General features: G+C 43.1%; 1 protein-coding gene across 3 annotated transcripts in view; it reads right to left on the bottom strand.

Moving 5' to 3' along the window:
• Window positions 1-15,657, bottom strand: part of ARHGAP26 (Rho GTPase activating protein 26) — a 752,092-nt gene that overhangs the window by 255,974 nt on the left and 480,461 nt on the right. For all 3 annotated transcript variants that reach the window (XM_074313709.2, XM_019739058.3, XM_019739059.3), the window contains one exon: window positions 11,465-11,559. In XM_074313709.2, the coding sequence (XP_074169810.1) occupies window positions 11,465-11,559 (95 nt within the window). The remainder of the gene's footprint in view (window positions 1-11,464; window positions 11,560-15,657) is intronic.

Below are 15,657 nucleotides of genomic sequence, written 5' to 3'. Positions count from 1 at the left end.
ATTTACCCACTTCCTACTGGACAAGGAAATGCTATTACTAACTCCACCCCACTGAAACAAACACACTCAGAATCTAACAGGACTGTTCTTTCTAAATCGACCTCCAAAGATCTAGGGTTTATTCATTCATTAGACTGTAAATCTTCTGTTGGCAAGGGTTCCTTCCCAAGCTTCCTTCACACTACACACAACACAGTTAAGAGTCAAGTTCAGAGCAAGAGGAGGACTGTGGCATCCACAGAAACAGGTTCTCACAGCCCTGTTTGAAACCTGCCTCACTATGTTTGTATAGGAAGACAGGTGAAAAGAGCTGTGCCAGTGCCAAGGAGAGGAAGTGGTCCTTTGTTTCTAACATGCTCCTGGGAAAACTGATTCCTAACAGGTCAGCTACAAGGGTTCAAGGTTCAGAAGACCTTCATTTACATGGACATAGAGCCAAAGTCAGGCAGAATAATCCTGGAGAATGACAGCTCTTCCACATCTGTCTGAGAGATAACAGACTCAAATGGCTATAGAGACCAGGCAAGTAAGCAAAATGAATGAAAGTGGGTAAGAAATTGTTTATTGCCCCGAGGAAAATAGGCTTGGCCTCATTTTCCTTAAAACATGCAACCTTTTGGGTGGTTTTTTTCTATTTGTACCTTCCCTTTTTGAGAGACATAGAACAAAGGAGTATCTCCCCTCTAGGGAAAAACAGTGCTGGTACAAGGCAAAGAGACCACTGTCACCTGTCATCATGGTGGGGAACAACAGGGCATGGTGGGGACTGAGGCAAAGTGAAAAGGCCGTGCCCCACCTCAAGGAGGCATCAACCATTCAGCTCTACAAATAGCTGGCACATGGGAAGGCAAGAGTAGCATTCACAGGTTTTTCCAATTGTAAGATTGCCTCAAACACGACTTAAGCCAAACCAAACATGTCTGTGGACCACCCACGAGCAGCTTCTGGTGTCTGTGTCTGTCTTTCTCTGCCTCGCTCTACCTGTATCACGGCCTGTTACAAAGTCATCTCATGCGTGAGGCCCAACACGAGCGCATGTGTGTGTTCCTGACTCACCTCACAGTTGAACATGGCAGAGCCTCTTCTGTTCACCAACAAAGGAGGCGCTTAGGCTGCTTTCCCATGTTTGTTAACACTCAGGACCCAGTGTTCTCACTAAGGACAACGCTAATTTATTTGGAGACAGAAAGTCATGAATCTGCTAAACTGTGCATGCTTCGAGATAATGAACCCCTGAGAAGAACACATATGCCACGAGAACCTGGGTGGGGTACAGGTGAGACAGAGAAAGTGAGAGAGAAAACAGAAGTTACAAGCTGGTGGCCCATAAACCACAGCTAAGATTTATTAAGTGTTTATTGTGGGCCACGCACTGTGCTAAGGACTTCACGTGCCTTCTCATTTATTCCTCACAATAACTGTATGAAGTAGGTACTATCACTGTATCTCTTTAAGAAACTGACACTCAGAAATTCTTGCACAATGTCACATTGCTAGTAAGTGGCAAAGCCTCAACTTGAATCCAGTCGGCCTGACTCTAAAAGCAAAGCCCATACCTTAACCACAATGCTGCACTGCCCCCGTGGGCAGGTAGCGTTATGTCCTGAGATTCAGGGCCGCTGGCTTCTGAGAAGGAAGGAGGTAACCGGAGGGGGGAGGGGGAGGCAGCTCTCCCCCGCCTGTCTGTCTGTCTGTCTCTTTCACACACACACACCCTTAGAAGTTTTCAGAAGCAGGCTTCTAATCAATCAGATATTTAGAAAGGATCTGATCCTAATGAATGAATGTATCATAACCTATTACAGCCTATCGAACTGACATCTTGGGAGGAAAGGTCCTAAAATAATTAGGACCATAACAATAATACCGATCTATAGAGTAAATATTGACAATCACGTCAGATAATTTCCTACTTATTTTTTTTTATTTTAAAGGAGACTGAAGTCACAAAACACCAGGAAGCCCAGACAAAGAAATCTTTGGCACATGGAATTGCATGGTTCTTAAATGTATCAGATATTAACGGAGTGCCTATTACATGCCAACCATAACACTAAGCACGGGGGCCACAGGAGTAAGAAAATGTTGACCCACTGCACCAGGAGAAAACATTATTAATCTCTGGGATGAGTAAGACTCAGGAAGAATGCAAACACTCGTTACTACTGTTGATAACGCAATATGAAAAAATATTCTAATTCAAGAAATCTCCTAGTTCATTTGTGACATTATTTTTATTACTATTCTTGCTCATGATGAATAGAAGTGTACAGAGGTGGAATTTACTGACTGGATTGTCTCCTCTCTTCAGATGTATATAATAGAAAACATCTGATTTAGATTTTAAAAAAAACAAACATTTCCTATTTAGAAATTGGCAAATAAACTGGTATACTCAACCAATAAAACCCCCAATTTCACTATGCAGACTAAAAAAAAACTAAAAAAAAACAAAAGAAAAAAAAGCAGAAATAAGCTTGCCTTATTTCACACCACAGTCCATTCACTATGACATCCCATTCTTACTTAAACCAGAATCAAACAGCAAATGCTAATTAAAAACAAAAAAACTCAATGACAAGTTCAAACGACATGAACTCTAAAGATTCCAAGAACTTCTCAACTGGTATCTTTTACAGAAAGGCCAAGAAGCAATCCAGAAAATCCGATATTTCCCCCTGCTCTGCCCCACCCAAGTCATGGAAGTCAGAGCACTATAACACCATCTGAGGAAGGAAAAAGTCATTTCCTCTCTGAAATGTCAATGGCACTGAGACCAGTGCTCTAATCCAACCAGCAGGAAGGCAAAATCAAATATTATTTCAAACAAGGGGTGAGAAGGGGAGGGAAGGGGAAGTTGGAAACCAGGAAAAATGGATTCATCTGTTGCAAAAGATAAAGGGACATCACACCCAGAGGGCGAAGAGGGCTGCCTGGTTCTCAGCACACAGCGGGCATCTGTTTTCTTCCCCATCCTCAGAAAAGCTGCCCCTGAAGCCAAGTGCATGACACTTCAGTTCAGAAAGCAAGGTGAAACGTAACGTTTATACAGAGGCTAGATGAACTGTGCATGATTGTTTTTGCAGGGAAGTTGGTATGAAATGATCCATCATAAAAGGGTGGAAGAGGAAGGAATTTCTAGAGAGAGTCATTTAGAATACCTTTGCCTTAAGGAGTAATATTCACATGATTTCTTATACAGAAATCTTCTATACACACACACACACACACGCAGTTTATTACATTGACTCCTGTCACTATAAAGAAGGACAGCTAATTTTTCACTGGACCGCCTAATCGTTACCAATACGTATACAAAACTGCCATCTAGAGGTTGAACACGGAAACAAAGTCTGTTACGTAAGATGATTCTTTTCGGAAAACCCACACAATCTTGCACTCACGTAATCTCACAAAGACACACAAATAAGTGCATGCACACACACCACATCCCAAACTAGGATATTCTCTTAACTTAAATTTAGTATGGTTTCATTTTGTGATCATAAATTGGAAGGAGGAGCATAAAACTTCATCGTATGTCGGAAATACATATAACAGGTTATCACACACATAGTTTGAAACTGGAATCTTCCCCTAGCAGCCCTTTATATAGGTGACTTGAAAATTCATGATACTGTAGGAAAAGGAACCATCAAGATGGGAAAAATAGGCTCAAAGAAACACCCACCAAAGCGAAGGTTCACCATAGGAACAATGCAGTCCCAGGTTTTAGGGTAGACGGGGGAAAAAAAGAAAAATCAAAGGCACATCCTTTTCTGACATAGGACTGCATCGAGGAGAAATGTTAACGCATTCAGTCTTCAAAACAATCCTGCCAGGTAGGTACGATAAGCCCATCCTACAGATGTGGTTAAACCACCTGCCCAGGCTCACACAGCTAGTAAGGGGCAGGTCAAAAATTCAAACCCAGGGCTGAGTCGATCTTCTGCCTGCATCCTGCAGCCTGCTATGAAAACATACTTGAAATAAAAGTGCTGAGATATTAGAGGGTTTGGACAGATTTCTCAGATCGTCCATAAATCTTTCTAGCTTCCACTATCCTTACTTTTACCAACCTTCCATTTTCCTGGGGTTTTTGTCCTGCCTATACAGAAATGCAGATCATGTGTGTATTTGCTAAAGTTTCAGTTTAAATAGCATCTAACATGATCAAGCTGCTATAGTCTCTTACACAATGGTTCACCCAAGTACCAAAGGAAAAAACAAAATGTAACTCAAAAATTGCATTACTGTAAAAAACAAAACTGAACAGCCACACGCACATGGTATTATATTAAAAGCTATATAAAATGGTATTATTCTGCCTCCTGAAGCAAATTACCTGAGAGAGATATTTAGAATTGAACAGAGGTATATAAAACATGCCTAATTAAACAACCAACCAAGCAACACAAAGAAAAGTTCATATAACTGTGCAAATACACAGTACATGGTGAGAATAAAAGGACAGAGTTGACAGTGGGTGTGACATGCCAAGTTGGGACGGGTCCAGAGGGAAGCTGTCTTTCTACCTATTTGTGAAAATCTTGCAAAAGGAGGACTTTGGATTTTGTTTGAAAGAAAAAATCAGATGATGACTTTTAAGCAGGAAAAGTCCAATAGATTCATAGTGCTCCATTAAACTTTGTATCTCCACTCTCGGTAGCGTCTCTGTCGTGGAGGTATGCTCAATAAATGAGAAAGGGAGGGAAGGAGAGGGGGCATGAATTCAGAGTATTCCAGTCATGCCATCAATCTCTGTAAGAATGGAAGGATTAAGTCCCTCTGTTATATTTTCCCCACAGCATTCTGGTTCCAAGTTTGCTAGAACACTCAACATACTAGCACTTATGCCCTGTGTGTATGTGTGTGTGTGTGTGTGTGTGTGTGTGTGTGTGTATTCTACACTCAAAGGGAAACTCCGTGAAGGCAAGGACTATACTTGTCTTGGTCCCCATTACACCCCTAGCACCAAGTACCCTTGTCATCACTAATAATAATATAATAATAAGTTGTCCTTTGCTGCCAGCTCTGGAGAGTGCCACTGTTGCGGATGGTCATTTCACACTCCATATGTCTTCAAATGTATGGACTCCTGCTGGAGGCGGCTAGTCCTGAAAAAACTAAAGCATTGTAATCGTTTCCTTTCCCCAAGTATAAACACTGCCCCCCAAGAGGTGACATTGATTCAGTGCAGCAAAAAAGAGACTTTTGTTTCTATTATTTTCCACATGGTTTAGTGGCCCCTCCTGGAAAACATTTAGGAAAACAACCACGTGTCACATCTGTGAGAAATTCCTTTAAAAGAAACAAATCCGGGGATACTGGAAGATGACTACCAGGATTCTTTAGCTTCAACAAATATGTTCCCTACATTTGCTCATTCATCTCCACAAGATGCTGCCTGGTGGAATATTCCAACGTGGCTAAAGACAGAGATCAGTAACCATCAGCAATTTATATGCCAGGACCACTAATTCATACTCTGCTTTGAAAGGAAGTCCCCTTTTCACTCAGGAATTTTACACTAAACTCTCTCAAAAGCAGCGGATACACGTTAAGGGAGAAGTGATCACTTAGTCTTTCTTCAACTAACCAGTATATCAGCCTTCAAATGCTCGCTGTTTTGGCAAGGGAGTCCAAACCGAAGAATGCTTCTTGATTTAAGATATAAAAAAGAATGGTTTTAAAAAGTTCAGGAAAGCTTGAGCTACCGTAAAGAGTACCCAGCATACAGAGAACTTCTGTGAGTGGGCTGCCCTGGGAAGTGGGGTCCTTGTCAGAGGGACTGGTCCACGAGTGTGTGTTGGGCCACGCATTTCAAAGGCTCCAGGGGCACTGCTGCTCTGTGAGAGAGGTCCTCTGTATTCAATGCTGAGCTGGTTTTCTAGGGCTGCCCCAACACAGCACCACAAACTGGGTGGCATAAACCACAGAAATTTATCATCTCACAGGTCTAGAGGCTAGAAGTTCAAGAGCTAAGTGTCAGCAAGGCGGGTTCCTTCAGCGGTATGTGAAAGAATCTTTTCCGGCCTCTCTCCCAGCTTCCAGGGATTCGCTAGCAATGTTGGGCGGTCTTGGCTCACAGACACATCACCCCGATCTCCGCCTTCATGCCTATATGGCATCTTCCCTGAGTACATGTCTGTCTCTGTCCAAATGACTCCTTTCTGTAGAGACACCAGTCCTACTGGAGTAGGGCCCACCCTAATTACCTCATTTTAACTTGATTACCTCTGTAAATACCCTGTCTCTAGATAAGGTTCATTTGCAGATACCAGCGATCAGAACCTCAACATATAAATTTGGGGAGCATACAATTCAACACATAGCAAATATCTTCTAGGAAAATAAGAACATATTCCTCTTTGTAACATGTTGTGACAACTGCTACAAGCTGCACACATTCATTTACAGCCACATCATATTCTCAATATTAGAGTCCAAAAATTAAATTTTAAAACAAAACCAGAAGGGAAATTCAAAGAAGCATCCCATTGATTGGATGGAGAGGATACCGTGATCTAAGCCATTTTTCAGTTTGGAATTGAAGAAAGACACAAGAGTGTCTACTAACTTTAACTTTTCAATGTTGGGAACAATGGGGGAAAAAACAAACAAAACCCTTTTGAAGAAAAGCCAAAGACATGAAGAACAAATATTAGCCTATGAAACATTTACTCAGAATAGTCCAGGGGTCCTCAGCAGTTTCTCGGGTTCAAACCGCCCCCAAAACTGAACAAAGGGAAAAAGAGACAGGTGCTACAGAAAAAGGGATAAATGCGCTGGAATTGTGTGGAATGATGTAATTATGTGGGAGTCAATATGGAACTCTGTAGAACACAGAGAAGGGAGGATGAGGATAGGCCTACTTTTGAGATGTCACAGGTAAAAGAAATTAGATATAAGAATTAAAAGTAGATTTCTGAAATACGTTCAGTATTAAAGAGGATCTTTAATACACAATGTTTAAAAGCTATAGATCTAAATCCCAAAGCTCTGAAGTAACGCTTAATTTGATTTCCAGCTCACTCATGGCTCAAAGAACCGTAACACTGTTCCACAGACAAGGGAAACAGCAGGGATGAACCCCTTTCCGTCGGGATTTGAGGGTTAACAATGGACAGCAACATGATCGGATAACGAAAACAATCCACTAATAAATGGCTCTAGTACTTCATGACGGTGGACTCCATCGAACACCTCCTGTGCTTGGCCTGGGAGCTCTCTGTTGTCAGTCACATGAGGACTTTCTGAAGGTCACAGAGCAATCCACAGAAGAGAATAAAGAGAAACAAGTTTGCAGCTTTAGTTCACCCACCATTCGTTTATGATGCCAAATGCAAATGATTATAGTGAGAAAGCACTTCTCAGATTTCACAGCCTGCAAGCTGAATGCCCAGTGGTGTCTCCGAAATGCAAGTACTGAAAGCGCTGGACTCACCACTGGAAAAACACTTCTAAAATATCCTAAGTTTTCAGGCAGCAAGGTGCCCTGGAATGAGCTCCTATGAGCCTCAGTTCAAATCCCACCGGAGCTGTGGGTAAGACTCAACCCCTCTAAACGGCAGATTCCTCATCAGTAGCGTGGGGTAAATGGAGCCCATGCCTCCCAGGGCGGTAGTGAGGATTATATGAGATACGTATGAAGAGCACTCGGCTTCCAGAAAGTGCTCTCTTACTGCTAGTTCTCTCCCCACTCCTTCATCTTTAACTAAAACGTGGGTTTTATTGTGGTGGTGGTGGTGGTGGATTTTTTCCTGGGAATCGGTATCAGAGACTGGAAATCACCTTTTGTAGCAGCTATATTCTTCTCCTCCACATGGGTAAGAATTACGCTCCTTAGTCAAGGAACCTGAGATTTTTGTTTTGCTTTGTTTTGATGTTGTTGCTTATAATAATGTTTTTAGTAGAAAAATGTTTTTATGTGCTCTGAGCAAACTATATGGTGATATGCATGGCATTTAATGTACCACTTGTGACTTAAGAATAAAGGATAACTGGAGATCTCGTTCTGGAAGTGGACTCAGGGTCTCTCCCAGAGAGCGGGGCTGTGCAAGTCTAGGGCAGAGACCAAGACGCTGTCGTTCTAACCATCACCCCCAACGGACTCAGTGCAGGTGGTTTCCATCACACAGAAAGAGACGCTGATGTAATCAACTCAAATACTGACCTCACACAGCATCGCTTCCTAAAGGCTACAGTTTCTGTTACAAAATGACATGAAATGTCAGCACTGAGCCTAAAGGATTAAAGTATTCAACCTTAAGAACCCACAACATCACACATTCTATGTCAAATAAATCACACTTTAGCATGTATTTTATATCTTGACAGACGCACATTAATAGCCACCACATAAACATTTATAGAGTCTACAGTTAACACACTCTGGGAGCAATTCTGAAACCTTACGCCGTTAAACACAACCATTCCCGCGCTTACTTCCACATTTCCTAGGCGCTAACCTTGCATTCTGCCCCTGTCTCTCTAGCTCAGCAGGTAAAGCTGAGACATGTGTGGAAGGTGTGGGCTGAAAAGGCAGCGGGACAGCCAGCAGCATCACCTCCTGCTCAACTGGTGAGAAAGCCGGGTGTAGGAGTCTCCAGAGAACAGGACTGTGGGCAGAGCTCCCGAGGAGGCAGTCACCGAGCACACGGAGCTGCCTTGCTTTCTGTCCTCAGTCCCTTCCTGGGTGTGTGAGGAAAATGCACAGACACTGGCATCAAAACAGAAGAAACAGAGAGAAAATACTGCCCAACTCGAACCTAATCTTTGAGGTCAAAGATGATGACCTGTATAGCAAACTGGGAGAAGGTGCTTCACGGATGCTCTGTGCTCCTTTGGGTGATGGTCAGTCAGTGCAGCCACAAGAGGAGAAACAGAAGAGGCTCAGGCAAACCAGGTTGCTCCTCATCATAGGTGCTAGAAAGAAGATGCACGGCTCACACACAGGACCACGTGGGAGAGAAACACCATCAGCCAGGAGGCAGGAGTGGCAGGAAGAGAGAGCCGAGGCCATGGGCTATGTTACAGGTCCTGCAGGAAAGGCATGGTCAGGGGGCGGGGGGGTAAACAGTTTTGGATGGCCTAGCTTGAATAATTTCCGGGGTACTGAGCTGCAGGAGTGGTCCCTCGGCGCCTGCTCCCTGGCCCTGGGATTAAGGCAGAGGAATATTGCCCCCTGGGCTGTTGGAGCAGATGGAGGTCTGGCTCTAGGCTGTGGGCTCCAGGCTGAGCCCTCTACCATCTATTAGAATCAGCCAGCCCTGGAAGGGACAGTCTCTCCCCAGGAAGAAAGGTTTTTAAGGTGTCAAAACACCGAACTATAGAAAATACAAATAATGCAACAGAACTATCTACTCACTTCCTGCTTATTGAGAGGAGATTTAGCTGCCTCATGCTATACCACGACTGAAACCCCTCTTGGCATGCTCAGGGAAGGACAGACAGCAACTCAGAAGAAAGTGCCTTTCCAGACCCACTCAGTATGTTGAATGTGACGCATTTACTCTCAGCTTCTGACTAGGACGTGCCAAGCTGTCATGAGCACAGCAAAGGGGGAAGGTAGTAGGAAGTGTCGGCAAGGGTGGAAATGAGATGGAGGAACCATGGTGGGTTTTAATTGCCTAAAAAGCAACTCTCTACAACTGCTGGGGAAACTTCTGGAGGAGAAAACAACTCAGCTTCAGAAAGCATCACTGAGCTTGCTTCCAATCTAACAGAGAGCTGCCATGCGAGGGACGCCGTCTCCCAAACAGTCACGTGCACAGATGCTCATCTCTGCGAACCATACATTTGGGCAGCCTCAAACAACTGGCTCCGCTGCCAACAAACACAGCTTCTTAACCTCTTGCATGGAGGCCAACAATATGAATTCCCTTAACCTCCATGCTTTGAATAGAGAAGAGAGATGCCTACAAGTGCTTAAGGCATTCTGATTTAGGACTTGTTTAAAATCAAGACTAACCAATTTTATTTGAGGCACACGCTTTTCAACTCTTAATGGCAACTCTAATTCAACCTACCCCTCCATACAACCCTTCTCCATGACCTTCCCCTTTCACAGCTCCAAATACGGTGAAAGATTGGGGTACTTTCTTTTCTTTACAAGTAACATCTACTCCTCTGCATTTAGAGCCTAGTTTTAGGAAATATCAAGTCTGATAAACATGCAGGACAAGCTAATTAACAATAAATAGTAAGAGCTAATACTTGTTGAGCATGTATTATTTTCCACTCTGCCAAGCATTTTATATGCATTATCCTCTTGGAACCTTACAATTCTAGGAACTAGGTATTATTACCATTTTCATTTTCCAGATAGGAAAGTCAAGGCCCTGAGAGACTAAGTACCTTGCCCAAAGTCACACGGCTACTAATGGGCAAAATCAAAACTTAGATCCAGGTTGCCAAAGGTGTAATGACTAGACTGCTAAAGAGACACGGTTGGTTTCCATGAACTTCTGATTTCAGCGAAAAGGGCACGCTGTCTCCGTGGGAGCTCTAGCAACCCTCGACAGCCACAGCGCAGGGAGACAGCAGGGCACAGGTCAGCATTCCTGACCTGCCGATATCCCCAGTGGCTCTTAGGCTCTGGATTCTCTAGAGCTGGGGCTGAGTGACCACAGGTAAGCGTCCCAGGGAGAGTAGAAGTACTGGCGTGACAAAATGGTGTGGCTTTTTGTTTAGCAATGGGGAGAAATGAAATGGCATGAGACGACAATCGTGCCGAGAGTCAAGGACCTTTGTGCTAGCATTGCTGATCTGGAACACACAGCTCAAATAAGCTAACCCCGTGGCCTTCCGTGAAAGAATTCACCTGTTGCCAAGTAAAGTTTCTCAAAGAATTGAAATGTTGTCAAACTAGCTGAACACCATGATATGGTACAACTTAATGAGACTATACAGATCTTGAGAAATACAAGACACAGCTCTCTTTCCACAGACTGATTTCGCAAGTGATGGTTTGTTCTTTCCTGGGCGCACACACACACAGTGGTAGGCGAAATGCTGTAACTCAAACCTGTCTCTTTTTTAATTAAGTACAACATCTTCTACCCTTCCCTTTAAGCAATTCCTCCTGAATCATTTTAATATATTTTTAAAATTAAACATTTTTTAAAGTAAAAAAAATATCTGAAATAGCTGATACAGTCATGCTAACTAATCAGTTTTCTTTAAATATATAGACAACCTCCTGAGACACAAAACACATTCCTGATAAGAGAAGCCCTCACACAAAATAAAATCAATCAACCTCAGTGATGAACCTAAAAGAGGGAGAGGCTAGACATCCTCACAAATCAGCAACAGGCCTGAGGCCTCTTCCCAACTGAATATTAGCAGAGGGATGGAGAAGGGAAAGGGGTGGGGGGGGAACCAGAGGCTTTGACTGAATGGAAAAGAGAAGAAACGCAAATTGACTAATATTTGTTCCTGAGAAAAGTGAGTTACTCACCTGTCTACGGCTTCGACATCGAAGCAAAACCTCTTCTCAATAGAGTCTGTTTTCCTCCGTGTGCAGGATTTGAGGGTAACTGACTCGTCTTCTCCCTGTTGGGAACACACAGACTGTCAAGATGAGGCCAGAATGTGAGCTCTGCTCCTCTCCAGGACAAGCAAGCCGCATACACAGGAGTGATCGCTTCATCTTCTCAGACCTAAGTGTTCATGACCAGAGGAGGCGAAAGGCTGACCATAAACCTTCTCAGGCAAGAACCTCATGCAGCTACAAGTGGTCAGCCATGTTCTACCCAGAGCCAAACGTCTTCAGCACTGGTGGATCATGATGGTACAGCATCAACCCACACTAGATTAAACTTCTGTTGCTATTGTTTTAAATAGGTTGAATTTGTAGGTTTGTTACACGTTGAAACAAGAGGACCTTGAGGTCTCCTACCCACTCAGAGCTTCTGTGATCTTGGTTCAGTCATCCTTTCTCAGGAAAATCTTCTTGGGCCAGGTCAAATACCCCAGACATGTTCACATAGCACCAGATACCTCTCCCTCCCTCGTAGCACTGATCACAGCTGAAATCGTCTGTTGATATGAGCGATGATTCAAACAATGCCTTTCTCCTCATTAGACTCTAAGCTCCCTGAGGACAGAGCCTGTCTGTTTTTGCTTCACTCTTGTGTCCTCAGAGCCCAAACAGGCCCTGGAACAGAGTAGGGGCTCAATAAATGTTTTAACAGGTTTACTGAAGTATTAGGTTGGTGCAAAAGTAATTATGGTTTTTGCAATTGTTTTTAACCTTTTAAACCACAATTACTTTTGCACCAACCTAATATAACTAATGTGTAATAAACTGCATATGCTTAAAGAGGACAATTTATGAGTGTTGCCATTTATATATATCCCTGAAATCATCACAATCAAATTAATGAACATTTCCAACACCCCCAAGTTTCCTGCTGTCCCATCCCTCCACCCAGCCCATCCCCAGACAAGCACTGGATCTGCTTTCTGTCACTCTACACGAGTTTGCGTGTTCTTTAATTTTATATAAATGGAATGAATGCCCCTTTATGTCTGACTTCTTTCACTCAGCATACTTGTTTTGTGATTCATCCACGTTGTTGTGTGAATCAAGAGTTTATTTCTTTTTATTGTTAAGCATTATTCCATTGTACAAATGGAATGCAGCAGTATTTTACTAATTTACTGCCTAGAAACAGAAGTTTCTGTCCCTGATGTCTTCTCTTTCTGCCACACAGGAATCTAAGGTTCCTGTTTCTCCTGCTTCTCCAATCTTGCTTTTTTCTGAACAAGGAGGGAAATTAGCAAACGTGCCTAGTTTGTTGAACTAATAGGAAATGTGACTACGTATGGTAAAATTTAGCCACGCACTAATGTCAGAATAGCACACAAAACACAGAAGACCTAGGAAGAGACAGTTTACATTCACGAGCCTGACATCTATTGTCTTTTACTGAATAGCTGAGATTAAGTTACCAGATTGAGAACTGCTCCTTATGCAATGTGTAAATCCATGCATGTAAACGCCCAAACACGTGTGATTCTGACCATGTGAATGTCTAACTGCATTTCAAATTGAATGGCCACGGAACAGCTTCTCCTTTGAAAGCTTACGGGGAGGTGTCCCCAAGCAATGGAAGGGAACAGGGGAATCTATAAAAGATGATCAAATATAAGCAGAAAAAAAGATTCTGTTTCAAGGATGACTCGTATCAGAAAAAAATCTGCATCAGAAAAAAATATATATAAAGACGATCTGTTCAATTACTGATGGTTTAAAAACAGTGGGGGATGCAGATAATAACCACTTAAAAATGAAAAGTCATAACTGACAAACTGGGATAGAAAAGAGGCAGGTTGTGCTACAAAAGCCTAAATTCAGGGGACCTGACCTGATCAGGGAGGTCAGCAAAGGCTTTCTCAGGCTGGGACTTGAAAGAGTCATTAAGAGACAAGAGCAGGAGAACAGGATCAGGATGGAAAAGAGCAGGTGGCAAAGCCCCGTGGTCAGGACCCATCAGGCCCAGAAGGAGCTGAAGGAAAGCTGGTGTGGCTGGAATCCACAGAGCAAGCGGGAAAGTGGAATGAGAAAGGGTTTGCGGGAGGCAGGGGCCAGACCATGCAGACTGCATCCTGAGAGTAGTGGGAAAATAGTGAAAGGCTGTGCCAGGGAAAGGACAGGGCCAGTTTCGGGCTGCTCCTGCAGAGAGATGCCTCGTTTCAGGAGGTGGGATGAAGGGAAGTACCTTTCACTACCCAGGGTCTGGTCGCCAATGATGGAGCAAATCTGCTCACATCTCCTGGCCAGAAGCGAAGAGAAAAGCAGGTATTTTCAAAGGAACATAATCCAAAGGAAAGGGACAGTGAAGGGAGAGGACGGGTGGAGCAAAAGCACGTTTGGATGAGGAAAGACCCTATTATCTATGTTAAGTCTGCCTCACGCTGCTAGGAGAGCTTTGCACAAACACGTGTCTAAAGACACCTGATTGTCCTTTCTAACTTGAGAAACACCTCCAGATAGCCAGCCTTCATACTTCCGCCATCCTAACGCTAAGGAAACAGAGTCCACGCCATGGAAAGCTATTTATAAGTGTTATGCATAATTATTAATGCAAAACTATACATTAATTTACATATTATATAATGAGCTATAAATAATTCTATATCAGCATTGCTATAGGCCTCAGAATCAGGAGCTGTGGACTCCAGAATCAGGGTCTGAGTACTGGCTCTATAACTCAGTAGCTGCGTGGCCTTGGACATCATTTTCTCTCTCTGAATATCAATTTCCTCTTTTGTAAAAAAGGAAAACTGGATAAAAAAGGATAATATAGGACAATAAAAAGACCTAGAAAAATATAAGATATAATATAAACACAAGGAATTATTATTAGGAAACTTGATTATCATAATATCAAGCTCCTAACATAGTGCTCATTGTGTGTCAGGTTCTGCCCCAAGAAGTTTATACTACACGCCGATGCATGTAACTCCCTTAACTCAATGAGGTATGTACTATTATCTCACTGACGTCTGGGGACTCCCAAATATATTCCCCCTAATCGGTCTCCACTCTTCACTTTCAAGTGTGGTAAGAAAGAAGTAGAGAAAATACAAGAGTTCGTTAAAGGTTTAGGAAAGTGCAAGATAAAATGCCTGAAAATAAAGACTGTTTAAGAGAATAATTCCGTGAAACTGATTTCTAGAAGGACTAAGAGCTGGAAAGGGACGGTGACTCACCCAAGGAAGGCAGACCTAATTCTATTTCCATTTCATGAATACCAGGGGAGACCTAGTAACATAAATTTTTAATATTCCTTCTAAGTGTAATTTCTCTGTGTTTTGATATTTTCACATATCAGTTTTCCTGAGATTATTTATAAGTCAACCTCACCCCTGACAGGAAACATGAAAAGGGCTTTGGCATTTTTGCTTTATATACAAGGAAGGAATAGAGATACCGATAAACTTCTCTGTTGTGGCCTAAGGAGATGAAAGCCAGGAAGAAAAACCGGACATGGTAGAGAGCATGGGGGCCGCAGGAGGGAGCAGTGGCTGCCTCGGGCAGTCTGATCCCAAAGCCAGCACTCCAGCCTCTACACTGGAATGCCCACACATGCGCAAACCCAACAGGATGCACAAAAATGCACCCCAGATAGGACTGGGGTCAGAATACTTACAGAGGACTAATTTACCAACAGATTAGACACAGCTGAAAAATTACCTAAACTAAAGGAAGAACCAGAGACATTATCCAGAATGGAGTCCAGAGATTCAAAGAGATAAAAAAATATTTTTACTGAAAATATCTCCAGAAGGAGATAACACAAATAATGGGGAGGGAGCAAAATCCAAAGTGATAATCAGTGGGACCTTTCCAAAATTATTGAAAGACACCAACCCTCTATCCCAGAAAGGCCAAAAATTCCCAAGCACAGCAGATTGGGAAAAAAAAAAAAAATTTACACATAGGACCATCATAATGACATATAGAGGGAGGGAGGGAGGGAGGGAGGGAGGGAGGGAGGGGGGGGAGGGAGGGAGGGGGGAGGGAGGGAGGGAGGGAGGGGGGGAGGGAGGGAGGGAAGGAAGGAAGGAGGGAAGGAGGGAAGGAGGGAGGAAGGATATATGAAGAGCAGCCAGAGAGAAAAGACAGATCACCTAAAAAGGAAA

Source organism: Rhinolophus sinicus, chromosome 5 (genome assembly GCF_057876585.1).
Source record: "Rhinolophus sinicus isolate RSI-liver-muscle chromosome 5, RSI-T2T, whole genome shotgun sequence".
NCBI lineage: Eukaryota > Metazoa > Chordata > Mammalia > Chiroptera > Rhinolophidae > Rhinolophus > Rhinolophus sinicus.
Note: the sequence above shows the minus strand (reverse complement) of the source record. Positions and strands in the feature narration are given on the sequence as shown.